This window comes from Helicoverpa zea, chromosome 5 (genome assembly GCF_022581195.2).
Source record: "Helicoverpa zea isolate HzStark_Cry1AcR chromosome 5, ilHelZeax1.1, whole genome shotgun sequence".
Lineage (NCBI taxonomy): Eukaryota > Metazoa > Arthropoda > Insecta > Lepidoptera > Noctuidae > Helicoverpa > Helicoverpa zea.
The window spans coordinates 10,647,719-10,675,444 of NC_061456.1; the positions used below are offsets into that span (position 1 = coordinate 10,647,719).

The window sequence follows — 27,726 nt, forward strand, 5'->3', positions numbered from 1 at the left end:
CTTATTAGTACGCCTACGAATGAAATCCAATTAGCTGGTTATAGTATTCTGCAGGAAACCTCACATGTTACTTATATATAAGGAACATTTCCTGAATACGATCATTTCTGGTGAACACCTCAAACCTTCACACTAAGCTTTATTCAAACTAACAACTTGAATATCGTTATTCCTTTATACCCTTGCTACTAAATCCAACAAGATGTTGGACTACTTTGCTTTGGCGTTTGTGGTTGCAGTGAAAGTCTTTAAGAAAACAACTCCAAATGGAAAAGTTACGGTTTACCTTGGCAAGCGTGACTTCATTGATCATATGGATTACTGCGATCCCGTAGATGGAGTGGTGGTGGTGGACACCGAATACCTGAAAGGAAGAAAAGTTTACAGCCAGGTATAAATGCAAAGTGCAGTGTTCAGTGAAATTTGAATAGTGAAGTGCCTGTGATATTTGTCATTATGCTAAACCCGCATATTCTTATCGCTGTCGTGTGTTCTTGTTTAGCTCGTGACCACGTACCGCTACGGTAGGGAGGAAGATGAAGTGATGGGATTGAAGTTCTCCAAGGAAATGGTAATCGGTCAGGACCAAGTCGTACCCATGATCAACTCCAAGATGGAACTCACTCCAGTGCAGGAGAAGCTGCTGAAGAAGCTTGGACCTAACGCTTATCCTTTTACTTTCAACTTCCCCGAACTGGCTCCAAGCTCGGTAATATAATTATTCAAACTAGTTTCATGCAAATCAATTAAGAACGAAAACACAACCCAATGCTAATCAATTTTGAATATCAGGTAACACTGCAGCCCTCTGAAGAAGATCAAGGCAAGCCTATGGGTGTAGAATACTGCGTCAGGACTTACGTCGCTGAGCAGGAAGACCAGAAAAGCCACAAGAGGAGCTCAGTAACTCTTGCCATCAAGAAGGTATACTTTAGAGGCCCATGCATTTCAATATTTAAACTGGTTATGACTGGTTATTGAGAACATTCCTTATCAAGGTTTATCTATATCATAACTATTAAAATAACATAAAATAATAATAATATGAAATTATTTTTTGACAGCTGCAACACGCACCAACTTCCCGTGGACGTCGCCTCCCAAGTTCGCTCGTGAGCAAAGGGTTCACTTTCAGCAATGGAAAGATCAACCTTGAAGTGACTTTGGATAGAGAGATTTACTACCACGGAGAGAAGGTCGCCGCCAACATTATCGTGTCCAACAACTCTAGGAAGTCTGTCCGCAACATTCGTGCCATGGTTGTGCAGCATGTCGAGATCACCATGATCAACTCACAGTTCAGCCGTCACGTAGCTTCATTGGAAAGCCGCGAAGGATGCCCCGTAACTCCTGGGGCTAGTCTGTCCAAGACATTCTACTTGGTGCCTTTGGCACGCAGCAACAAGGATATTCGAGGCTAGTACCGTACCATACAAACCGATTCTGAAATTGCATTCCTCGAATAGCAGTTCTAAATAACTTGGTTTTACAGGTGTGGCTTTGGATGGACACCTTAAGGAAGATGACGTGAACTTGGCTAGCTCTACCCTTGTACCTGAAGGCAAATGCCCAGCTGATGCTATTGGTATCGTGGTCTCTTACTCCGTGAGGGTCAAGCTGAATTGCGGCACTCTCGGAGGAGAACTCGTGACCGATGTGCCTTTCAAACTTCTTCACCCAGCTGAAGGTAACCCATCATAAAGATGATGTCAAAAACCTTATACTAGTTGGATATTTTAACACACGTTTTGTTGTTTCAGGCTCTATTGAACGCCAACGCTTCAATGCCATGAAGAAAATGCAATCGATTGAAAGACACCGCTACGAAAACTCTCTTTACACTAACGAGGAAGAAGATAACATCGTATTCGAAGACTTTGCCCGTCTTAGGATGAACGAGCCCGAGTAAATATTAAAAAAAACACTCGTCAAAAAAAACAGAAAAAATATTATAAAATGCAAAAAAAAAAACCACAATCAAGCAAGTTTTTCACTAGTGTCACTAAGATCAAACGACATAAATAGGATGTAAAATCTTCAAACAGATCAACAACATCACGATCACATGTAAACTGTAAACGTCATTTTCATCAGATGTGGTGTATTTCAATCATTCAGTTTAATTAATCTAAAATATAAAGATATATCGACTATCATTTATTAAGAACACATTGTACTCTCGTGTTTTAAAATTATGAGAATATAAAAAAATGCTTTCTGTACCTTCCTGTAATCCTTTTATTATAAATTAAACTTCACCAGAAATTCCTGGCTTTTCTTACACCCTCGACTTTGCACTGATTCTAATATTAGAAGTAACTACTAGCACGTCTTGTACACCACTGACATACGATAGAAGATGCAATCCAAGTTACATTCGAATTTGCATATCTATTGTTACTCGATTAAAAAAAGGGTTTTGATTTCCCCGCCCTATTTGTCCCCATGCATGAGATTATAAAAGACCATTATGCAAAGGTGTTGTGGTTGTCAGCCAAGGTCCGGTCATGTGCATTTTAATTTGAAGACATGGATTGCAATGAACTGCAGAATGACCTAGTTCCACTAGTTACAATTTATTTAGAGATTCAGTAGGTACACCAAAAATAACAAAAATCATACCTTTATTTAATTTAATTTACACCTACGTACGAGAAGCCATAATAGGGCGGGCATGTATTCGCATTTAATCGGATTTGTCCCAATTTTAATGTATGTCTAGGTGTAATCCATAATAAGAAACTAAGTATTTAAAAAGGTCGCCTACACCTGTAGAAGCTAATTAACTAAGAAATAGACCCCACTCTAACGTCCGTGGATAGTACAGTATCCAAGAAAAAAGTAGCGTCATACGCCCATGGATACTATAGTATCCAAAGCGACGAGTTGTGTTTAACTCCATCTATTTTAAAATACGGTATTATTTGTTGAGTTTTGACAGATTATATATATAGCTGATGAAATAGTTCGACGAAAAAATAAGAGACGGTAGTGTAACAAGCATTTGACAAAAAAAAAAAATTTTAAGTTCAGTTGACGCGTTTGACGTTCGTTTCGTTAAGTGTTTTTATAAGTGTCAATTATTATGTCGTTTTGTTTTATTTATTTTACAAGTGTTATACATCAAAATAAACTAGAAGATTTGGGCTTTACGATGATGTTTAAATATCACAGTTTTAGCTGATAAATCTAGTCTAATTTTAACTTCAAACGATTGTTTTTTCGAAAAAAGTCCGGTCAAGGTCATAGGCCAATCTTAGTTTTGTTTATACATATTTTACAAACTTTGCATTAAAATATTATATTTAATATCGTAATAAGCAAAATAATACATTTTTCAAACAGAAATATACTAAATTCATTGAAAATTTCGTAATAGCCTTCTCGAGCGCGGGAGACATCGCGGTAAAATTACGAAGAGTAGTGTTTTGTTTCGATTTAATTAAAATACTTAGAGTTAACCGAATATAATCAAATATACATCAGAAGAAAGGGTAATAAGCCTAATTTGTTCTGAAAATATTTTATTGATAAAATATGCAACAGTTGTCCCTTATATTTTAAAATGGTAGAAATAAATGTGTTTTTTTCTCCTTAAAATAATGTTTAACCCGGATTTTAGTATCAAAGATTATAACTAACGATTTTAAAATATCATTAACTTTGATCTGTATTCTTTAACCATTTTTTCCGTATTTTTTTCTTTATTTTAGCCATTACGGTTCAGTAGCTGTATAGGTTTTTTGTTACGACGAAGTTGCGAGTCGCGCGTGGTTCGGGTGCCGCGTGCGGCTGGACGTTAGAGAGAGAAACGGTCGCGCGGCCCGAACGTTAGAGTGGTCATTAATCTATCGGATGGGATCTCGAATACCTTTTAAAGCGCCTGAAGAACTTAGGTACCTACATTCGGAAATTCCATTACAAATACTAGACATTGCTATTTCCCGCAGCTGATAGTACCGTAGGGACTGCGAATACCTACAAATTCTACCGTAAAGCAAACATCAACGGTTTCGGATCAATACACATGCTCCAAATACCGCGCCGTTCAAGTTGCTACCACAAAAATGTTAAACGGCTTAGAAAATTATTGACTGCTGTATAGTAATTATTTACTTACAACACGTCAAATGTAAGTAAGTGAGTATGCTTATTATAGTGCTGTCTGTCTTGTTATGGATATGAGTAAATATAGGTAGGCACGTTTGTGAAGGCACTTCTGGAAAGAATTTTTGAAGACATAGTTAAGTAGGTATTGTAAAACTATCCCTAAGACAGGACAAAAGGGTCAGTCAGAAGGCAAAGATCCAAACTGCCAGTTACCTACTTAAGGTAAGGGGGTAAGGACAAATGTATTTCCTTTATTCCACTCCTAAAAACATTTATCTACACCATAGATCCTAGACCCAGTAGAAGTTTTCTTGTATGTATATTATCTACAAGAAAATTACTTGAAGGTTCGGAATCTGAATGTTTTTTATAAAAATCGGTAGGGACTTCTTACTTAAAGATACATAGGTAGGTACACAGCTCATTCTTGTCTAAGGAAAAAGTCTTCGAACAGAAAAAGTTCTTCAGAGCGAGAACTCTTCGGCAACTTAATTATTCGAATTCAGACAATTTATTAAAAAAAAAAACAAAGGTTCAGAATATCACCTAAAGTCCTTTCATTTAGTTGCAAAATACAAATCGGTAGGTGCCAAGCAATTATTATCTCTGCTCATCACAAAACAAGTTTTGGACAATGGACTAGGAAGACAGTGTCCTTTCAATTCCTATTGCCAAAAGGGTTGGCCAAAAACCAGTTTGACCACATCTCAGTGTGGGAAAGGACAGTTTCGTAATGACCCTTTATTTTGCATACGATTTTTTATGCACGGATCTTTTTCTTTTATATATCTTCGTATTATTCTTGTAAATGAAGATAGGAGCATCTTAGCCAGTCCACGTTTTTAGGCAAATAATAATAGGTATGTTCAGTTTTGGCTTAATTGGGCAAGCAAATATTTTCCGAATTGCAATTAATTTATGATATTATCGATTGAATACCGGACGATTTGTTCATTAGTTTCCTGTCTGTAAGGTGATCTTTCAAAACATATTGCATTACCCACGTCAAATACCTAAGTAACTTATAGTAGGCATAATTTTCAGTAGGTATTCATCGAATGCTCATCAAAACATTTGATGAAAATAATTATGATTTACCTACCTAAGTTATATTTCTTATCTTCATTGTTAAAACAGTGCAACGACGTAGAAAGTTCTTCTAAGGTACTGCAGATTAGTGCTGCGTAAGTAAGTCCGAAATACGCCGTTCAAGTCCAGGGAACAATCATAAGCGATCCTGAATTTCTACTTAAGTGAAGTGAAATAAAAATTGCACATGAAAATTCTTACGGAAATGTAATTTATTTATTCTCATTAATAACAAAACAAGAAAGCTGTAACTTTCATTATCGGCAGTTTTTTTTCTAAAACCTGAGGACCCTACTCCGGGTAAAAATAACTACTCGCCATTCTCACAACAAAACAAGTTGTACAACTTTTGGACAATGGACTAGGAAGACACTGTCTTTACGTCTTGCATTACGCAAAGGGTTCGTCCAAAAACCAGTTTGACCACTTCTTAGTGTGAGAAAGGACAGTTTTGGCAATGACCCTTTATTTGCATGCCGTGTTCCTTACCTACCTTTTTTGCGAAAGGGACATATGGACGTGAAATTAGTCAAGCGTCGCGGATCGGTTTTCGGTTGGTAGAGACTTTAATTACTATTATTTATATTAATTTGTTTCGAAATTTTGAAACTTGGCTAGTGTTATAAGAGAGAGGATATTCCGTTAACAAAAAAAAATATTTGAAGTACCTATCTATATGGAAAAAAGTCATCTTAGTAAGTAATAAAGGCATAGGTATGTTATGAGTTTCATTAATTGAACTTACACAGGAAAAAAATATTTTCATTTAGGTATATGTACGGTTAAAAAATACGATTAACCACAATATTTCTTGAATAAGAATAAAGACTAAGGTATTGCAGCCAGATGTAAATTTTCCTATACTTTAGGGAGCTTCGTACCTTAATTTATCTAAAATAACAAAGTATGATCCATTATCCACTTCAATAACAAGCTTTTAAAACAATTAATCTTTACTACCCATCATTTTACCTCACCCCAAGACATTCCATTCACCGTTCACCCTTCAAGAAACAAGTGCCACCTCACTTTCGAAGGGTCGCAGGACAATAAAGGTGTATCGCAATATTTGCAAAGGACTGGACAATGGTTCCCACGTTGGAAGTGGTCAAACTGGTTTGTCTAGCCGTCCGTGAAGGGTGGACACCCTGTGACCGTTTCGTATTGTCTATGATAGGTGCGTGACAACGGGTATTTGGCCAGGATTAATGTGTGGGAATGTGCGATGGCCGTTACTTCTTCCTTGTTGTTGAAGGAAGTGGTTTGATTATTAGCAGAGACTCTTTTTGGTGCCTAGACTATATAAAGCTCAGGGCACCATTTGGGTCATACCTAAATAACCTATGTATATTTTTAAAATTATTTTAAATTAAATTGCATAAACATTTTTGTAATTACTAACTAGCATTTACTTAAAGTCTCAGTTTACTTACCTATTGTCTTCTCCTTGAGTAATTGGTATCCTCTTCACTTGAAATATGAAAATTGTGGCTTGTCGTACTGGTCTGCTGAATCTAGCTTAGGACGTCGCACGTTTACCGAAGTATCAGACCCTAACTAACACAACAAAAGTATCATTGTGCCTAAAATATTATTAGTTGTCAATAAGTACCTATGTTTTGGCAATTTTACACCCCAGCCTCAATATCCCTATCAAACCACAAAAGATGCAGATCTATTCTCCAAAATCGCTCATCTAAAGGTGATGAAATATGAAATTTTATACTAACATTACACTTAGTACAATAAGAAGGGTTTCAACACAGCAGCCCTTGGTTTTTTCATCTCGTCTGACCTTTTTTTCATCTCAGTCGCGTGCGCACTTTGCATCCCCTTAGTGGTACATACAGAGAGTCATTGTTCTCGCGGGTCCATGGGAGCAAAAAACAACCTGTTGAATTTATTTATGCAAACATTTATGGAGATTGGGGTATTATGTTGTAGGTACCGAATAATTTTTGGTGTTTTATTTGAAGTTTAGTTGATATGGAAATTAATAACGGGATGTTGCTTTTAGACGGTCAAAATGGACCCTACCTTTTCCACTTTTTTCATTTAGCTTTGGGAGTACTCATAAATTAAGAAATATTTCTGCAACTTCCTGGCAATTCAAGCGAAATTACCTGATCATGCAATTTTACTTCAGTCACGTAAATCTACCTACTTGCATTTCGAACCAAAAGAACGAATCACGTCTTTCATTCGTTTTGTTTTTCTCATACCATATTTTCACCGCTGTCAAAACAAAACACTATCACCCTGATCGAAGTTCGAGACAATGAACTCATCACCCGCATACGAGTAATCAGACAGTTACAAACTATGATCAAGATAATTTCACCGAACCTGTCCAACCATGAGAACTTACTGACCCTTTTGCAGACCCCATTGAAAAGGACCTTATCGTGCGACCGGTTGGCCAAGAGTCTTAATATGAGGGTTTATTGTGTAAGAAGGTGAATACACTTTGAATGTGTCAAAAATACAGTTAGAAGTGTGCATTTTTGGAAGTATGAATGAAATGGTGTTTCATTTTGATGGTATGCCTGTGTAAGTGGTTAGAACTACATATTTCGTTGACCTAGCTGTGTGTTTGTGATGGCCAGTTTATTAGAATGAAATGATTACGTCTATTAACCACTAACTTAAGTAACTTTTAGATTTGTTTTGAACAATCAACGCAGCATCAACATATGTTAGGTAAAATATAAGTTATATATAAATATATTGTTAGCAAAAGGTCTTATGGACTGCACTGGATTTCCGAGATCAGTAAAATAATATAGGACTGTTTAAACCTACAGCTTCACAGCTCTAATCGAAAGTCTAAGGAAGTAATTGAAATTCCTAATGAACGTAATAAATATCTAGATCACGTTTAAACCTAGGTTGATCTCAAAAGTAAAAGTCAAAGACCTCAGTGAGACACGCATAATGATTGCAACTGAGTATAACGTGGTATGCAGATTATATCAAGAGCAATGACGTCATTATTATGTTATAATATGGACTGTGTAATGTCTTATGTAACCTTATTATTTTTGCCCTACAACCCGTTGCTAATGATCCAGTTGATTGACTTCGTGAGACATACATATTAGTGCATGTGGTGCTAACGGTATTCTGATTAATAAATTATTTTGGTATAGACAGTGATGATGAAAATAAAATCTCTAAGATTTCCATTAGGCTAACGAAAATTGCAACAACCAAGCACATGATTTCTGAGATCATTCAAAAGAGACATGGATTACCAAAATCTCTAAAAATAAAACTAAGTTCTTCAATCCTTCCGAGAATAGCTTGCTTTTCTATAAATAAGAAAGTATCAACAAAAAATCAATTCCGTAGATAGGTACGTGACATTTACCAACTGTCCAATAAAAAGTAAACGGTTCTTTATCCCTATTGATATTTGGAATTTATAAATAGTGAACACTATTTTCCTTTGCATTTTAATCAGGAAAGTTGGTTCCCTTTCCTGAATGGCTGTCCAACTGGTTAGGACTTTACTTTCGCGCAATAAAGACTTTAATTTGCTCATTTGCATTTGCTGCTGCAGTTTTAGTTCCTAGCTTTACTTGCTTTTTAACCTGTGTTATGGTAATTGTGATTATATGAGTAGCTACTTTAAGACTATCATAGAAGTAGACTTCGTATAATGACCTCAAGAATTTACCTAACTTTGGAGAGCCCATTGATCAACAGTGAAAGGGAGAAATTCGAATCAATTCTCAGCAAACCACAGGAGCAAATGGCATATCAAATTATAACACACCATAACAATAACGTAAGTTTAATTACAAAAATAAATAACTATAACAAAACTACATTTACTAAACTAATCTACTGCAACTTTCTAATTGTAATTATGTGCCGCTATTGGCTGCAGCACGTACGCTTGGCCAGTCGCCCTGTCCACTACATGGCCCGTTGAAGGTTCCAAGAAGAGTCTTGGAACCGTGGTGGCTGCACTAACTTCTGGTTGCTGATGCTGTCTTACTCCAGCTCCTCCTTCATAAGGCACGAAGCGAGGTGGTTCTAAGTACTGCTTAGGCACGTATGTAGGCAATGTAGCTTGCTGGCTAGGCAAATTCTGAGCTTGTACATTTTGATTCTGTGGCAGATGCGTTTGATACTGTGAGAATTCTTGTTGAGTTTGAGGCGTATACTGATTGGCCTGTTGCTGTTGTTGTGGTGGTTGATTATTATCGTCATCGTCATCTTTGTGGCTTACAACTAATACTATTTGTTTCTTCTCCTTTGGCTTTTGATTGTCTTCTTTCTTTCTGTGATGTTGACGCTTTGGCTTTGGTTCTTCATAAGATTCATCGTCATGGTCTTCTTCATATTCTTCTTCTTGGGATGTTTCTGCTGGTTCTGGCTCTTCTTTGATATTGCGGTTTTGCTTTCTAGGTCTAGGTTCCTCTTCAGATTCTTGTTCAGAGGATTTGTGATGTTTTCTCTCTTGTTTGCGTGGTCTATCTGATTTAGGGTACGCTCTTTTAGCTCGCCCACTTTCTTCATAGCTGGCTCTTTCTGGGTCGTACTCTTCATTGCCGTAGGTTGGTAGGTTGTCACTGGGTTCATCGTAGGGGTCACTGTTATGGGACTCGTGGTAGGAACCATCATCACCATCATCTCCGATGTTATCAGCATTTCCTGCGTGGTTTAGATCCCAGTAGTGTTCACCGTAACCTCCCTTTTTGTCGCCCCATCGTACCTACATTAAAAAGCAATATTATTATTTGGCCCTTCAATATATTGCACTAAAAAACGATGAAGTTAGTCGAAAGATGTTAAAAGTCAGTCTGCAAAGTAGGAAGGAAAGTTAATATTTATTGTAAAACATTAAATTATTAAATGTTAATAGAAAGAGAAAAGAGTTAGTTTTACAAGTTAGTTATATATCTGTTATGAAGAAAATATTAAACACGAAAGAGTTAAGTAACTGCAGTGCGCAATAAGTAAAAGACATAAAAGTATGACATTCGATTAATGCAAAAGAAAGGCACTTTTAGTTAGGTATATAAGAATACATATGTTTGTAAGATGCAGGATTTTCTCTGGGTTTTACTGTAAACTATTAAAACTACAGTCAAAAGTTAATTATAGACAAAAGTTTACACTCTGCCGCTTTAAAGCTTTTTAGAAAACTGTGGGTTCCAAAGAAATCCTGCACCTAAGTTAATAATAATTATGAAGCATAGAAAGCATACTTTGGCAGAGAACACTCCTTCCGAGGGTTTGGCCCTCTCATGTCTCTCAGTGAAGTGACGTTCGCTGCCCAACCGATGTCCCTGATCAAACTGGTCGGCTTTCGGGAAATGTCTATACCTTCAGCCAAGCGAAGCAAAGCGGAAAAGAAAAAGAAAACAGAAAAGAGGTTAAAGACGAGATAATAGATGTGTTTTACTTTTCCCATGTCCCTGTGGTTCTTAAAGTCTTTCTTCTCATAGCGCTGCTCCCAAGTGTTGGGGTCCTCGCAGACATGACCGAACTCTATCTTGTACGGACTCAACTGTACTGAGAAAAAATCCCTATAAAGCAAAGTATTTTTCATCCTTACTTAAAGTTACATTAACAAGAAACGATTAGTACTCTGAGATTTTGTTTTAGGCAAAGTCGATTGCGTAGATGAAATTGGGCAAAATATTGCAGTTGAAAGAGTTAGTATTCTAACAGGCACACTAGTTACGAATGAGAATGTTGACAAAAGAAACGTTTTGGTGACCAAACCCCTTTCTCTAATTGCTATAGCGTAAAGTATGTCAATGTTTGGTCACGTATTTGCATGCCGTCGACAATGGACTCCAATTAAGTTGAAGGTTGACGCTGAAGTTGATAAATGAAACGAGGCTGTTTCGCTAGATTTAGACAAAGTCGTTAAGTAATTAAGCCTAAACGCAGTGTCTTAGAACTTATTTAGCAATAGACTAGAAGTATTGCTTGTGCTTTTCATTGAACTGTAAATTATTTTTAGTCTAGTCTCGTAATAGGAAAACCTAACCGGATCTATCTTGGTGAGTTCTTTGAAAATCTATGTACTCCGGCGACGGAGATAAGCTTTTTATCTGGGTGCGGAAAGTAGCAGCGATCGAAATTATTTTTGGGACTTTGATTGCGCCCTTAATTGTGATTATTGCCAAAGCATTAAATTAAAATGTTTACTTACTGGAAAAATTTAGCCTGAGCTTCTATGGTCGACGGATTGCTGGGAGGAGTCCGAACCGTGACTGATCGTGCTTGTCCCCAAATAGAGCCAGCTTGCAAAGCCAGCAGGCACCACAGCCATTTCTGAAAATACAACATTTTATCTATAGTTAATTGAGAAATGATATCGTCTTATAAATAACAGATAGAAGTTTATGAACAAAAAAATGCATGTTTCGCACAGTCCAGGAAAAAAATTGCTGATTTAGGAGAAACTTTGCAGGTAGCTTTTTATCGGATGCGTAAAGTGGTTCCTTCAGGACGCAAGTGAAACTATGGGAACTAGCCAGTGATAAATATGAACTAAAATTCTCAAGACTTGATAATAAAACACCAAAAAGAACACTTTTGAAAAAGGAATTTGTATCGCAAAATAAACTGAAAACGAAAACTTTTTACAGCACTGTCACACTAAAACACTTTCACTCGGTAAAAACTGTTTTACGATTTTTCATATAACTTATATATTTAGTTATAATTTTATTCAAGAATATTATTAAAATGAATAGTGTAAATCAGTAAAAAGTTCGGTAATACCGTATTGTCAAGACGTTGTGACATCTTGGCTGTTTGATCGAAGGTCTGTGCCCAAGACTGTCGGTAGTTCATTTATAGACAAGACAGTTACAATTCACCTAATGCAGTGGTACACAACTGTTTATCGATCTGTTTACGGAAATCGATCATTATTTACATTTTATTTCCATCGGTGACTTAGGTGTATTATTCCTAAATATAGTTGTATTATCAGGGGGACCTAATAGACAGTTTTTAACTCTCATCAATCTCTCATCCCAGATAGAAAAAGCATATAATAATTTCATTTTCTAATAATTTCATGCCACACATGACAAGCTTACTGGTTGATTTATTGTACGATCCTTTGCTCTTTATCTTTTTCTCCATGAAGCATATTGGTGTGTGTATACCTACGCGTTGTATACGTTGGTGCTGCCAAGAAACAAGACAATAATATAGGCTACCACATAATTTAGAGCTTTTTAACAAGCTTATATTTTGGTTTCCAATTAGAATTTGGTTAAAAACTGGTTTTGTTGATTTTCGTTCGTGAACCGTAAAGAACAATGTCAGGTTTCGGCCCACCCAATCAACTTTTAAAACTGAATTCTCACGGACACAAAGTTCTTTACTACAACAATTTACATATAAAATACTAACTTCTTATAAAATATTTAATTGTTATCTAGAACTTTTCAAAAAAAAAAATTCATGTTAATAAGTAATTATTTTGTTTATCGAGTTCAGGTTTTTCGTTTGAATAATTTGGAATAATTTGGTTTTGAGAAGTTCAATGCAAAAGTGGAAAACATAGAAAAGCTTCTGACATTAAACTACACAAAAAACTGTAAGAATTTTCACTGTACATGAAATATTTTTATTGAGCCTAAGTTACTATGGACGTCTGACATTGTTCCTTTCCAATTATCAACCGCTCAAATCAGCGATATAAAGTTTTTGATGAAACAATCGCGTTTATCCATTGATGGGAAAAATCGTTGTCATATTCATTGAAATTACGAGTACAACCATTTTACCTACTTCACACTATTCCTACTTATACCAAATACAATGTTGTTTATCTCTGGCAATCTCAGATGCGCCCATTACGAATCGTGCCGCGTCATTGACTACCAAGCGTTGTTCGGCTTTCCGTGTCCAATTGTGAAAATGTCTCACTTATAGATTGAGATTAGGACGATGAAAAACTCTAATCCATATTTACTCAATAGCTGGATAAAGAAATAGGCTATTTTTTCTATTAACTTGGGTATCGATCTTAGCTAGTTACAACTAAGATCGATACTTTAGATAAAAAAGCTTGTTATAGGAAAATTTTCAGATTTCCATTAGATTATGAGGTCCCGTAATGTTATAATTTTTTATATCATTTATTTCACTTTTATTTAAATTATAAAAAAAATAACGCTTACTGCAAAACTAACATAAAGTCTAACAAAATAGTCCTTTATAAAATCTCGCTTACACTTCGAGTGTAGGTAAACAGAAATTTTACCTTATGTTGATGATTGTGTGTGTGGTCAAAAGAGGAAGTTGATGGTGATGGTGCTAAAGAGAACTCATAAATAAGAATGATTTACTCTTGATGTTCTTTGTAATATTTGGTTACATCTGTGGATGACTCACACAGTTTTTCTCATACATGATGCCTTTAAATAACTCGCAAAAGCTAGCAAGAAAGAGGGGAGGGTGTCGTCCAATTAAAGGAAAGTCATAGAAGGTGATGGTTGTGACGTTTAAGAATGTTCAGGAATTGGCACTCAATAGCAGGAAATGGAAGGAACTGCACAGACAAAAACTAGGCTCTTAAAATAAATAAGGAAGTAAATAATAAAATAGACACATAAATGATTACACCCACTATTGGGTAATCAACAGTTGAACTGTTGTGCAATAACCGTTTGCCGTTTCGAAGAAAAATATTTATAATCACTTTTATAAGGCTGCACGCAATTAGAAATAAATGGAGCGGATGAGTTTAAAAATGAACCTTTTTCCAACAAGAGTTTAAACGTTATTTAATCGTTTCTTGCTTGACTGTCTCTGGTCTATTTACAATAAGAATGAATCAAGTGAACATCTTGAAGGATATTTGCGTTTGGGTTCTTGGAATTTTGTTTTCTTCTTCAGCCTACTTACTAATTTTATATTATCTATATAGATACATATACCTATTATAATTTTCATCATCGTCTATTCGAATAGTTCTCTGTAGTTACAGTTTTTATTTAGGATTCATATTTCCCAACAGCTCTGCCTCTGTTAATTCTTTGTTTGAAAGCTCTTCCTCTCTGTCTATTTTTTTATAATTAATTGCCATGACGTATCAGTGAGCATCGTTTGTGGCTTTGCATTTAGTGTTCTGATATACTGCTCTGCGATTTCTTCGCGTGTTTCAATTCTCATAGATCCATCTTATTATGTTAGACATGTCTTATAAGTAAATATCCATAATTCCATTAAGACCTCTTTATCTTCATTTCCGATTACCCCGCTCATTCCTCGCTCAGCTCTATTACGGTAACGGTAATATAAAAATAAATACTTAAAACAAAGTAATATCGAATCCACTACCGTGTAATGAGTTGAGTATTACGCAACTGCTTGTAATTACTGCGTCTGCGTCTGTTTAAGATTGTGACACAAGAGCTACTGTATTTCATTGAAGTGAATTTTGATATGCGTGTCTCTGCAATGATTGGAAACATTTTGTAGTTAATTTCGATGAAATAAATCAATTAGAGAAGAGACCGATAGACTCTCCCACTGCAGACCAATAGTTGGCTCGATATTGTTTTTTTCGATTATAAGGAATACAATTAGGAACCAAATAATATAACACAACTTTTATCATCATTAATGGAATGATGCACTCCCTAATGCCCACTATCATTCATGATTCATCTCGTTCTCAGATGAATAATATTTTTATCATCATCCGTAGTCCAGAGCGCAGAATATAAATCTAATTGATGTCCATCTTTGACACCACCTTATAATCAGACCTTTCATTATCAAAATCTACCTCATTGCTAGCCACCAAGACTTATGAAACTCATCACTTCATTGTCTACCCTAATTCAGGGTTATGTCTGATGAAACTTCATACAATTTTGTCAACTGTCGTAACTATATTATGTTTTGAGTAAAAACGTCTAATAATCACGTGTTCTATTTGTACGTTGCGAATCAGTGCCGTGTGAAGGGGCATTATAGTGTGATAGACCATTGTTTGTTTGTGTCGACATTTTATTGATATTGTTGTTACGAAGATATATTAGGTACTGTAAAAGCCAGAATATTTGTAAATTTTGGGTTTTACTAGTATATTTTAGGATCATCGTTAAGAGGCGGTAGATGGTAGTAGTATGTATGTGATGGTAGTATTAAATGCTTTTTTAAGTATATGGGTTTTGTGTACCTACTTATAATTTCAGAATTATGAAAATGACACTTTTTGCCGGAGGTAATTTGTAAGTACATGACATGATACTAAGATTTATCAAGTTTTGTAACACTTCGTATCTATGTTATGTTATTCTGGGAAAGATTAGGATTTACCGAAGTTCGGCCTTGTACCGTAACAAGTATAATGTTAAGGACATTATTACTGTGAGACATTGTTATTGATGTCTTTTTTGTGTTCAGATAATGTTGAGAGATGAGTTGCCTTGTTTTTTATAAGATTAAGTTACAGTATACACAATTGGTAGGAAATACAATGTAATGAATGTGTAAATAATGTAGATAAGAGGAAATGAAATATTATTTGTTAGGTTAACAAATGCTGCGGAAATCCTATCTACCTTTTTTTTTGACGGACGTTGTGTTCGCCGTAATCCACCCCTTCTTCGTCTGCGGTGCGGTGCCGCGCGAGGGTCGCTCTCCCACAAATCCAATCTACCTAGCTCGGACTGCTTCGAAAAATCTGCAGTGTTAGAGATAGCTCATCTATTGAAGAGAGGCCAAATACATATTATTATGTTATGCTGATTCTTTGTCCGAGGTAATAGCCAGCCTTCTGGTCACGAGAAGCGTCAACCAGCCGCCAGAAGGCTGGCTATTACCTCGGACAAAGAATCAGCATGACGATACAACGAGGTCATGCTGCCAGCCTCTTGGGCACGCTCCCAGTTGACAGCAATGGGGACGAATTTTTTGACGCTTTTTAGTTGTTTGTTTTACTATTACTAGATAGTTTTTGATATTTATTGTAAATATGTATTGTAAATATCTATGTAAATAAATAATTCAATTTTATGTTATTATAAAATTATTAAGTTATAAAAAACTAGATCTAATTTCATACGGAAATGCACTCGTGATCTCAATACCTCTTAAAATTAGTTGTAGTCACAACGCGGAACCATTTCGCAACAGCTTTTACACTTTAAAATTAATTAGGCGATATTTTGACCGTTTTACAATAAAACAAATATGAATTTATGTCTACCCTGAATAATAATAAGAGTACTTTAGCAGTTGTTTATAAACTTCCGCCTATTTTAACCGTTTTTAAGAAAAGAAGAAAACACAGTTTGGTGGTGGTTATTTCATACATACAAAACTACATTTAGTACATAATGTTTTTATTCATTTTGTCTTCACTTAAAAAACCGTGGACGAAACTAAAAGAAAACCTCACTGACCTCTCCAAGCCAAGTAGTGGAGCAAGATATTCTCCTATAAAAGCTAACAATTCCTTCACTAAGCCTAAATATTACACATAAACATTCAGCAGCTTACAAAAGGAAACAAGTTACAATATGGCGTTGTGAAACATGGTCTTCAAGAAAGTATGTCAGTGCAGTACAATTTCCGATCAGGCCCGCTTAGGCGACATCACGATCCACGGACTAACTACAAATGCTATGAGAGGCGCAAGTGTCAAGCTATCAACGAGTAACATGAGTTGCTGAGACTTACACATTATGATAGGCAGTCCGAGGTTCTGAATTGAGTCAAATTAACTCAACCAGTTGTTGGGAACGAATTCTGGATAAAAATCTTCCTCGATATATGGGTTTAACACTTAAAGAATTTTAACGTGATAAGCGCGTCTAAAAAAAACGCATCAGCTTGGTAGTTGTAAGTATAGATTGTCCATTTCACTAATTATCTATGTTCTAATCACCATACCAATACCTACTCAAAATTAACTGAGTCCATCTGTAGAACTTATTTTTATTGCGTTTATAAAATTGAAGTTGCTAGTGTTCCTATCTTATTAATGATTCTAATCAGCGTTATTTGTTTTGCCATTATGACGCTATTTACTCCACTGAGCCTTATGCGTATTTAACGATCACCTTCTTCAACTAACAACACTTTGTCAATGCTACAATAAGCTTCATATAGCCGAAAACTTATAACTTGTCCTACACCAAAACAAGTTTACTTGAAAGCCGCAACTAATGTTAATTGACCTCAGATATACGCAAAATGTTCAATAAATTGATGGCATATTTAACATCTATTATCTTGCATTTGTGTGTTTAGGGCACGACCCGAGATCACGCTGACATTGAAGCGTGAATCACAAAATTGTAAGAAAGGGCTTTTGATCACAAATGGTGAAGTTAGAGTTGGTTACATATTAATGGTGCCGTATATTACCTCTTATTAGAATGCTCGTAGATTTAGATCCAAATGATGAAATATTTTTGAAAGAAAAATTATGTTGTTATTGTTTTTACATTAAACAGTTAAAAAGTTTGTTAGTGAAATAAACCACGAATTACCTACAAGTCCCACGAATTAACCTTTTTATCTTGTTCTTGTTCTTGTTGTTGTGAAGTCGTGGTGGCCTAGTGGGCAAAGAACCAACCTCTCGAGTATGAGGGCGCGTGTTCGATTCCAGGTCAGGCAAGTACCAATGCAACTTTTCTAAGTTTGTATGTACTTTCTAAGTATATCTTAGATACCAATGATTGTGTTTCGGATGGCACGTTAAACTGTAGGTCCCGGCTGTCATTGAACATCCTTGGCAGTCGTTACGGGTAGTCAGAAGCCAGTAAGTCTGACACCAGTCTAACCAAGGGGTATCGGGTTGCCCGGGTAACTGGGTTGAGGGGGTCAGATAGGTAGTCGCTTCTTGTAAAGCACTGGTACCGACGCCGACCCCAACATAGTTTGGGAAAAAGGCTCGGAGGATGATGGATCTTGCTCTTGTTCTTCTTTTTTTGGCATAAACGCCCTATGTATCCTCTGAAAAAGACATGATGTATTGTCATAAAATTGCAATTTTGCAAGGTATTATAACTTTAGAATCAGGAAAAAATACTACTTATAATAGTTTTCCCCTTTATGAAATGGAACTCTAAAAACTACATTTTTTGGCTCATTGTCAAGGTAAAAGATGTTTGATTGTTCAATATTTGGTTCACAACACAAAAATATAACAAAGTAATCGGTCTTAGTTTTTAGAGAAATTCAATTCAATTGTTTGCACTCTCATTAATATACGGATTGCTGGTGTAAGCAGTTCCTGGCATTGTATTCATGGTCTGATGAGTTTCTTGGTGCAGAAGTCCAGAACAATTGTTTTCTTCATAATCCGAAGATTTTTTAGGGATCTTCGAAACATTTCTATTGCAAATAGTTTGACGTTTCGAAAGAGCTTTCATAGGCCTACTATATATCAATGGGTCTATTTTAATATTGTTTTAACTTGACTTAACTTTGACTTGACTAAAAGATTAAGTGGATTGCAAACTTTAGAATTTTTGCAAAAGAAACAGTAAAATTAACGGCCTTTTATTAATAACGTATTTTTCTTGGCCTTTTTCTTAGGATTTAAGAAACATATTTATTTTGCCTTCACTTAACTGAAAATAATTTACAGTGGTAAAGTTTTTACACAATAAATAATTAACAGAAACAATTGGCATTGATAATATTCTCAGAATCTTTCAAGAACGGATTTCATAATAAGAACGCTTTACAACCGTCCAAAATTAAAATATCCGTTATTTCTCAGTTAACCAGTTAAAGTGCATTAACACAAATTGATGAATAATGGATGCTGCAAATTCAAGATGCGTTAACTATTAAATAAGATTACGAGATCAGTTTACTTAACTTTCAGTTTTTTAAAGGTATTTGTCCATCTGTAAAGTCATTATAAAACCTTTTTTTTCTACCGTCTGCCGGATTTGAAGCCTTCATTGATTATTTTTTTTTTTACTTAATCGATTTTCTGGCTTCCGAACTTTGTGATGATATATTTTTTGTTACTATTGGTTAGATAAGATAATTATGATAGTTTAAGAGGCAGTATTCCGAGAAATTATGTAAAGTCGAGGTGTCATTGTTTTTGTTTGGATTTAGATGAGAAATGTTGTTCTTTTGTTTTTAGCTTAATTTTTATTGCTTGGCTGCGGATTTCTTTATCTATTCGTTGTTTTGAGATAGAGAATTAAAATTTTACCTGCCTAATTTATATGGAGCTCTTTTCAAAAGTCAGTCTAAGTATATATTCGCAAATCAAAGCTAAGCAATCTGCTGATCAGCTGACAGACAAGAAAGTCAGAATTACCTTAACACCTTTACACATAGATTTTTTTCGACAAAAATAAATATTTCAAGTAACAGTTTAATTAAAGGCTTTTTAGCGTCTTCGTTTAGTTATTATCATCATTATGACTGCCTCGTTGGACTAGTGGTCGCAAGCGCGGCTGCTGCGCTTGAGGTCTCGGGTTCGATTCCCGGGTCGGGCCGAAATCGCTTTGTGGGTTTTCTTAAGCTTTCACAAAGCAGCCCGTAGTCTGGAAGTAGGTGATTGATTCACGCGTGCATCGGAGAGCACGTAAATGTCGGTCCTGAGCCTGATCTCTTTCCGGTCGTGTCGGATTGCCATCCCATCGGGTTATGAGAGTGAAGGAATAGGGAGTGCACCTGTGTCTGCGCAAATGCTCGTGCACTATAATATGTCCTGCACAGCTGGCTGATCTCCTTAAGTGAGAACAGCCGCTGTGGCCGAAATCGGCCGTGAACGCCATTATCATCATTATCATTTATATATTCGATAAAATTAACCTTTTTTCCTCCCTAATGCCTTTATTCTAACGAATACATGACATGCAATACCTAATACAGTGTAAATATTCAACATTCAGGAGGGAACTACATTGTCCGATTCGACAATGTCGGCCGGATCGGCGCGTCCGTCCGAGCGTAAAATAGTCAATAGAAAGTGTTATAAATTCGTTTTCTTTCTTATTTATAAGAGGCTGATTGACATCGTGGTCGCCATTACTATCGAGTTCACTTACACTACACTACAGGCAGAGAAATGGATACCAGAATTTTGGTGAGTTTTACTTTTGTGATTTTAAAATACCAAAATTGGGAGCAGTTTTAATACGGCCAGCCAACGCAGGTAACACAAAACATGATTCGTAGCTTTTCATTAAGTAAAAAATGATTTAGCAGCAGTGAATGCACAAAACAGATTTCATACTTACTTATTTGTCTTTGACGACCTCGATGGCGCAATGGTCATCATGCCGGACCGCCGAACCTGAGGTCCCGGGTTCGATTCCCGGTTCGGTCGACATTTGTGTGATGAGCATGCTTGTTGGCCGTGGTCTGGGTGTTATGATATGTATTTATAAATATGTATATATGTAGCTATATGTAGTTTATCAGTTGTGTTAGCACCCATAACACAAGTTAATAAATAACTTACCATGGGGCTAACCGACCGTGTGTGAAAAAAGGTGTCCCGACATTATTATTTTACACCCAACAATACTGTGGAGAGCTAGAGAGGAGAGCTACTGTATTTTAAAATATTATAAAGCTGAAAAGTCTGTTTGCTGAACTACTCACAGAATCGCGATTTGAAAAAATATTTCAGTTAACGTGGAAAGGTATAGGCTACTTTTTATCCAGTTACGCTAAGTTTTGATGACGTGATGTGATGTAACTGTCGACATTTCATTACTCTCATTATTCTTATCTTTTACTTCATTTACCTACATACATTTGTACTAGAATAGTGTTACTATGCCCAATAAGTAACCGCAGAAAACTTGCACGTTACATATACGAAGTAGGTAACTATCTCTTAATCTACTAATTAAATTAGGTTATTGCAAATAAACTCGTTATCAATTAATCAAATTATGAATTATACAGCTTACGGCTATATAGATAAGGATTGGCTTATTAAGCTACGATTATACGCGCATACATTGACTGTCATTATTTTATGTTACGCTGACAGTTAATTTACGTACAATGTATAATGTGATTACCTAATTATTAGGACCAATTGCGTCAAAATTTTCCTCGTGGTAAGTTTTTGAAGGTTCTTGTGCCCTTAACCCAATAGAAGGTTACTACTGTTGAAATGTGGCAAAAACCTTTTTTTTTTTTTTTTTTTTTTTCCGACGTCAAAAATCATCAAATGACCCCTCCCGCTGTGGGTTAGCAGCGGTGAGGGAGTGTCAGACTCTTACTGACTAAAAACCGTCGTGTTCCGTCATAGGCCTTTTATGTACCAGGGCCGCGGTATCTCTTTCGAACAACCCGCAGCAATGTGGCAAAAGCCTAAAGATTGCTCTTTGCTGTAAAACTAGGCATAGTATTTTTAAATATCATGATTAAGTCTTAAAAAACACTAACGTAAAAAATTTAAGAGACGGTTTTTTAAAAACATTTCATCAAATTAATCATGTATAGGTACTTGGGTTCTTAGTTAGTACGTCTTATCTTATTTTATGTTCAAAAATAATATATGTAGGTTGAAGCACATAATGGGTACATAAGTATGTTATAATATGTATGATACGCTTAATACCTACTACATAACAATATGCTGTCACTATTTATGTAACATTTAACAGTCTGTTGTTAGCTCCAATTAGTTTTATAATCTCTTAATTAAAAACTTTAACGACTACTTAGTTTGTTGTAAAGACTTCATTAACTCTGATTTATCGTCTTTGATGTAAGAAACTCAAAACCGGTTTTTCATTTCGTCAAAAAACTATAGTACTTAAGTATCTACTAACGTAATCTGTGCTTATAGTGTCTATCACATCGAAGTAGACAATTATGAAAGAAAAATATTGAAATAAGGTTAAATTGTTTCTGATAATCCTTTTCAGTTTGTAAAATTAGTAATAGTTTTAATTTTTATTGTAAATCCTTTTTTGAAAATAAGGTTTTACTGATTTATTTGTTTTTTCCTAGCTAGCAGTTTATATCTCGCTCTGTGTCCAAACTAATTGAGCCTGTATATTACTGAATTGGTAATGTAACTAAACTTTACGAGAGTAGACTGTTACCTCTCTCCACTACCTTAAACCTTATGTTTACTTACCATAAGAACTCATTTACATCATGAAACAACCTAAAACAAACCTTAACCCATCTCATTACAGTTCATATTATCCTGCACCGTACTAACAGCATCAGCATGGTCACGGCCCTTCTACCCAGTCCGAGGACCGATGCGATTCACCAGGTTCGCGCCACCACCGCCAGGGTTCAGGCCGCATCACCATCCTTCGCATCTACAGTTGCATTCACAACCTCATGCTCAGGCGCCAGCTCATTTGCCACAGCATAGGACTCCTGGTGAGTTTAGACGGCATGTTATTAAGAGTTTTCGTTACTGGAAGATTTGAGGAATAGAAAGATAGAAAACTGATAATCAAAGGTAGAAAGATCAAGTTTGCATTGAGTAGTTTTATCACTACGGAAGTCCGTTGCTGAAAAGTTACATAAAGAAGTTTCATGATTCATGATGAAAAACTTATTGGCAAGATGCTCCGAAAAATTATTGACTACAAAATCCAGCTTCTGTACCTAATTCTAATTACGTAGAAGAACTCAATAAGCATAAAAATAGGTTTCATATTATCGAGCAACTATAAAATTAGCACGAGGAAGCTACATTGATCTACGTTAAACTATCACTTATACCCCTAATTAAAACAACATCTCAATTCCACATAGCATTACCACATAGCAACCTTCTTTAACCTCAACCTTTCTTTACAGTGGAATCAGCAGAACTAGAAGAGCCACAATGGCAGCGACCAAAGCGTGGTCATGACGACTACGACCACGACCACGAACACAGAGGTACCAGCGGGGTCACCGGCCCCGTCCATACATTCGTCAAGACCGACAAGAATGCCAACTATAAGTGGGGTGTTAGACACCATGTGGGGGACAAGTACGCTTCTTAACCCCTAGAGTGACGAAGTTGGGGGAGTTCTCTTACGTTATTTATTTAGTTGTTATGTTAGAGATTATTGTTGTGTTAGTTAATTAATATTAAGAAAGTAAATATTTGTTAAGTTTAATATTTGTTTTATTTGTATTATGGTTAACGCAGTACGAGATGTAAAACATTCATTCTGGAACTAACGGGAATAGGTACGCAGCGCAGTTACCTACTGATAGATCAGAAAAAAACTTTTGCAAACAATTGGCAACATGTGAGATGACCCAAATCTATAATGACCTAGCATAATATACTAGCGACAATTCCGTAGTGCACCATCGTCATTGTATTTAAGAGGTGCCGGATAGGGATCTACATAATCATACCGTTTAAAATAATGGTATAGCTTCATACCAATTCCCATTCAAATCGATCCATTATCAGTTCCACAAACTTACAATTGACTTCAATTCTCAGAACTCACATATCAAATCCCGCATTACGCATTCTCACATAACCGAGTAATCGAGCTGAATCGATTTAAATCGAGTTGTAAGTCGGACTTATTCGGTTCGGCGGTCGTGTCGGCCACGCCCGCGGTGCACGTTGCAACATACGAGCTTACGTGTTTGTTGCACTATCACTAACATCTTAGTACATGATATAAGAACTATTGTAACTATAATACATAGTAGAAGAATGCTAAGAGATCACGATCTGGTGAAATACAAAAAGAGCCTTCCAGGCAGGAATAATAATAAAGACTTTATATGTATCTGTCTGTCTGAATTCACCCAAAAAACTCACTTGAACTGATATTCATAGAATCTAATAAATATTAGACTAAAAGCTTTATAATATGAAATGTAGTCAAGCAATTTCACGTAAGGTATGAAACAGAGAAATTATTTACTTATTTATGAACAAGGTAAAAATATTTGCAGGTATTTAAAACTGAAATTATGCAGATCAAAAAATACCTCAACTGAACCCATTACAATAAATATGAGAAAAAGAGAAAGACGAAAAGGTCACGTCACTAATGACGTCCCAAATGACTTTACTCCAGTTATTTAATTTTAAACAGAAAGTTGATCTCGGAACGGAAATGTTACTTAAACTTGTGACTTTAAATAGCTTGAAATGGTCGTTTAAAGTACTTTATTATTACACAATCTACAGTTTTTATAATATCGCTGGTAGTTCAAAACTGTCGTACGGGGTCGGATTTCCGACCAGATAATTAAGGGGACGTAGGTACGGTTCTGCTAATTTGATTACGCAAATCTTTGGTATGTTAATGAGAGCATGTTTTAATGAAACTTCGGTGTTAATGATTGTAGTGGTAAGTTCTGCTACAAGATAAGAATTCGACAGCATAAACCTATATTCTCATTTTTTTATAGCCCTTTCCTTAGTAACAGCTAGAGACTGGTTTACAGTTTCACTCTCAGAACCTACTAAGTCACAAAATTTTTATTTATTTATTTGTTTGATTTAGAAGACTTCAAAAGTCAGTTACATAAATCAGAGAAGTTTACAAAGGAAACTTAAAAATAAAGAAAATTGAGAAAAATACTGTTTTTAAGCTGTAAAGGTATAATTAGAAGTACCTATTTCCTATTAATTTCATCTATAGGTACCAAGGCGCCAACTCTTCATGAGCACCTCTTACGATCATTATTTCAGATTCTGCGAAGAATTAATATAAAGAAAGTTATAGAAAATGACACTATAATCGTCTCAAATAGTTTCCTTAGCAACCTACAGTGTTAGTTTGTCCATAACGATAGCATAGTTTATTAAAACCTAAGGCGGCCTTATCTCGTAAGAAACTGGTCTACTTAAGTATTGTAGGATATCACACGCGTGCTAATGACCGCACGTGCAAATTGGTACTCAATATGGACGTGTTTCATTATATCCTGATAATTTAAGTAGTTACTTAATTAGTAAAATGTTAGGAGTTCCTTGAGTGGAAAATCATTTTGTGCCTTTGCAGGATAGATAATAATAGGCTCCTACTACTTACTGAGTGAATGAGTAGTCTCTATTTGGATGGCTTATCAATGGTTAAGCCATATGCAGCAACTAGTGGAGTAACATAAATTTCAGCGAATTAATGAAATTAGATTAATTATGATGAATTTAACCAATATACAATTTGACAGGTTCGGCATTAGATTTGGGCTTAGCGTTAGACTTCTATCCAATAGGTTATCCAATAAATTATATGTCTTGGCATCAACTCAACTCAAACTTTGAACTTACTTTCTTTTTATCTTACGGCACAGATTTTAACAGTAAGAAATAAATTGTATTGAAGAGTAATTGAGCAGGGAATGCAATAAAATACTAAGAATGTCTTATTATGAGATATAACAAAACATCATCAAGAAAAATCACTACTTAACAATATTATTTGTCCCGTTTACTTTATCAGCACTTATTAACACGAAGAAGAGTGAAAAACCACTTCATACTTTCACTCGTTTCCACGACACGCGTAATTATGAAGCAATTAATTCGTTGTGCATTGTCACATTATCGCGATTATTAGTTTTCATTATAATTTTGTTGATTTGCTTGATATGATAGTGTTATCGATACTTTTGAGTATAATATTGACGTGAGGAAACAGTCATTTTTGGCTTTCCGCCAGACTGTATGCAGCTAGCTGACCTCCAGAACCCATCAGATAGTAGATACCGGGCAATCTGATTCCCACTGGCAGAACTGGTTATCAGACTTGCTGACTTCTGACTACCCGTAACGACTGAGAAAGATGTTTAAATGACTGCCGGGACCAACCACTTTAACGTGCCTTCTGGAACACGGAAGAACTCGTCATGATAAGATGGTCCCATTTACGAACCAAGGGTTGCTTGACTTTATGACCAATCTACCCGAGTGGGAAATTGGGGGTCTCGATATCAGACCTCAGCTTTGAATTTTTCTCTTATTTAATAGAAAAAAAAAATCTGTCAAAAGTGGTACTATTTTAAGTATAAATCATGAGAAATGAGACACCGCCCAGCATTTACAACACTATCACTAAGTCCGTTCTAAATTAGGTCATAACTTACAAGTTATAAAGCCTTATAACATAGCCAGTGTATGTTCCGCAACATGTCGACCGGTTATCAGTTACATGTGACAAAAACTCGGTCATGTACTGACCAACCTACATTACATACGCCTGTATGGTTGTGCTTCGAAATCCAAACTAATATTATAAATGCGAAAGTAACTCTGTCTGTCTGTCTGTCTGTCTTTCTGTCTGTCTGTCTGTCTGTCTGTCTTTTCTTCACGCCTAAACTACTGAACCGATTTGTGTGAAATTTGGTACAGACATAGTTTGAAACTTGAGAAAGGACATAGGATAGTTTTTATTACAAAAAAAAAAAATATATTCCGGACATATAGCGCCATCTATTGGTCAAATAAAAAATCTGCTGGTAGTCACTATTCCACGCGAACGAAGTTGCGGGCAAAAGCTAGTATATGTATATAGCGTCGTATAACTTTGTAGGTCTGAAGTTGGTTAGTAATGTGAGCTAGTCATAATGTGTGAAGGAAACGATAAAGGGGTTGAGTTAAGAGCGGCAAAGTTATTTTACGAGAATCGGAAAACTACATGGAATAAGAGACATTAGCTAATTTCTAAAATATTAATACCAGCATTTAAAATATCTGGAATAGGCAAGTTGTTTCATGGAAAGACCTTCATATTTATGAAATTGAAAATCCACCCAGTAATGTTAAAGGACAATGCTATTCTTTGTATGGAAGTTGGGCTCAAGAGTTGCCCACAGTAACTGCATAGTGTATTATGTTCCATAGGCTTATAATAGGTCCCAGACCGAAATATTTCGAAATCTATCCCAGGAGTCCTGAGAAAAACTGGTTTGACTCTTATTCAATATTACGAAAAATATGCTTACGAACTCTTAATATTCCACTTTTATTACCTTAATTGAAATTAATTATATAAATTGACAAACACGAGGGGTTGCATACGACAACTTTTTTTTAACCAACTTCCAAAACTGGAGGAGGTTCTCAGTTCGTTTATATTCTTTTTACGTTTGTACGAGCATAACTCCGCCGATTACCAAACGATTTAAACAATTATTTCATTTTCCAAAGGGCTTACTTCCCAAATGGTTCCTTTATCATCCGGTCCAGGGTCTGATGATGAAACCCTAAAAAATCGGGTGCAACTCTCAAAAATTGTAGGCACATATCAAGTAAAACCTTGTCATTTGGGTAAATGTCTCCGACACCATAAAACAGTGGAGGTTAAGATCTGACCTGACGATGAAGGCGACAGAGAGACTAGGGAACTCCTCAACGGTATCTACTAACTACATCGTGTTTGAGCTTATTTTATTCGTCTTGATAAGATTTTTCTAGTACATAGCTCATAGCGCAGGAGTCTTGATCTTCTAGATTTTGTACTGCGGTAATTGCCTTTTTTTCGGGAAATCAGGGTCAGTTCTTATTAGAATCCAATGCTTTTAGAATTTATTTTAAAATCACAGTAAGTAAAAAAAATAACCCATTCCAACATTTTCCACTACTGGATAGAC

At 35.8% G+C, this 27,726-nt stretch overlaps 3 protein-coding genes across 3 annotated transcripts; 2 read left to right on the forward strand and 1 right to left on the reverse strand.

Annotated features, from left to right (window-relative positions):
* Positions 1-169: 169 nt before the first annotated feature.
* Positions 170-2,254, forward strand: LOC124630450 (arrestin homolog). The gene is made up of 6 exons (XM_047164360.1): positions 170-391; positions 503-709; positions 793-924; positions 1,065-1,416; positions 1,493-1,687; positions 1,761-2,254. The coding sequence occupies exons 1-6, from the start codon at positions 203-205 to the stop codon at positions 1,907-1,909; spliced, it is 1,224 nt and encodes a 407-aa protein (XP_047020316.1). The 5' UTR covers positions 170-202; the 3' UTR covers positions 1,910-2,254.
* A 6,725-nt stretch (positions 2,255-8,979) lies between these two features.
* On the reverse strand, positions 8,980-12,021 carry LOC124630672 (stress response protein nst1). The gene is made up of 4 exons (XM_047164637.1): positions 11,950-12,021; positions 11,375-11,496; positions 10,616-10,739; positions 8,980-9,922 (listed from the first exon to the last, which is right to left on the reverse strand). Exons 1-4 carry the CDS (start codon positions 12,019-12,021, stop codon positions 9,059-9,061), a joined length of 1,182 nt encoding a protein of 393 aa, XP_047020593.1. The 3' UTR covers positions 8,980-9,058.
* An 8,224-nt stretch (positions 12,022-20,245) lies between these two features.
* On the forward strand, positions 20,246-23,170 carry LOC124630843. The gene is made up of 3 exons (XM_047164860.1): positions 20,246-20,263; positions 22,344-22,539; positions 22,966-23,170. Exons 1-3 carry the CDS (start codon positions 20,246-20,248, stop codon positions 23,154-23,156), a joined length of 405 nt encoding a protein of 134 aa, XP_047020816.1. The 3' UTR covers positions 23,157-23,170.
* The last annotated feature ends 4,556 nt before the right edge of the window (positions 23,171-27,726 follow it).

Bases quoted from the DNA above. Each gene is read 5' to 3' on its own strand.
- LOC124630672 (XM_047164637.1), bottom strand. From the start codon at position 12,021: ATGAACTACCGACAGTCTTGGGCACAGACCTTCGATCAAACAGCCAAG. The intron at 10,740-11,374 runs GTAAGTAAACAT...TTTGCTTTATAG, and splicing joins GCTCAGGCTAAATTTTTCCA to GGATTTTTTCTCAGTACAGT. The intron at 9,923-10,615 runs GTAAAACACATC...TTTTTAATGTAG, and splicing joins ACCACAGGGACATGGGAAAA to GTACGATGGGGCGACAAAAA.
- LOC124630450 (XM_047164360.1), top strand. From the start codon at position 203: ATGTTGGACTACTTTGCTTTGGCGTTTGTGGTTGCAGTGAAAGTCTTT. The intron at 392-502 runs GTATAAATGCAA...GTTCTTGTTTAG, and splicing joins GAAGAAAAGTTTACAGCCAG to CTCGTGACCACGTACCGCTA. The intron at 925-1,064 runs GTATACTTTAGA...ATTTTTTGACAG, and splicing joins TAACTCTTGCCATCAAGAAG to CTGCAACACGCACCAACTTC.
- LOC124630843 (XM_047164860.1), top strand. The intron at 22,540-22,965 runs GTGAGTTTAGAC...CTTTCTTTACAG, and splicing joins GCCACAGCATAGGACTCCTG to TGGAATCAGCAGAACTAGAA.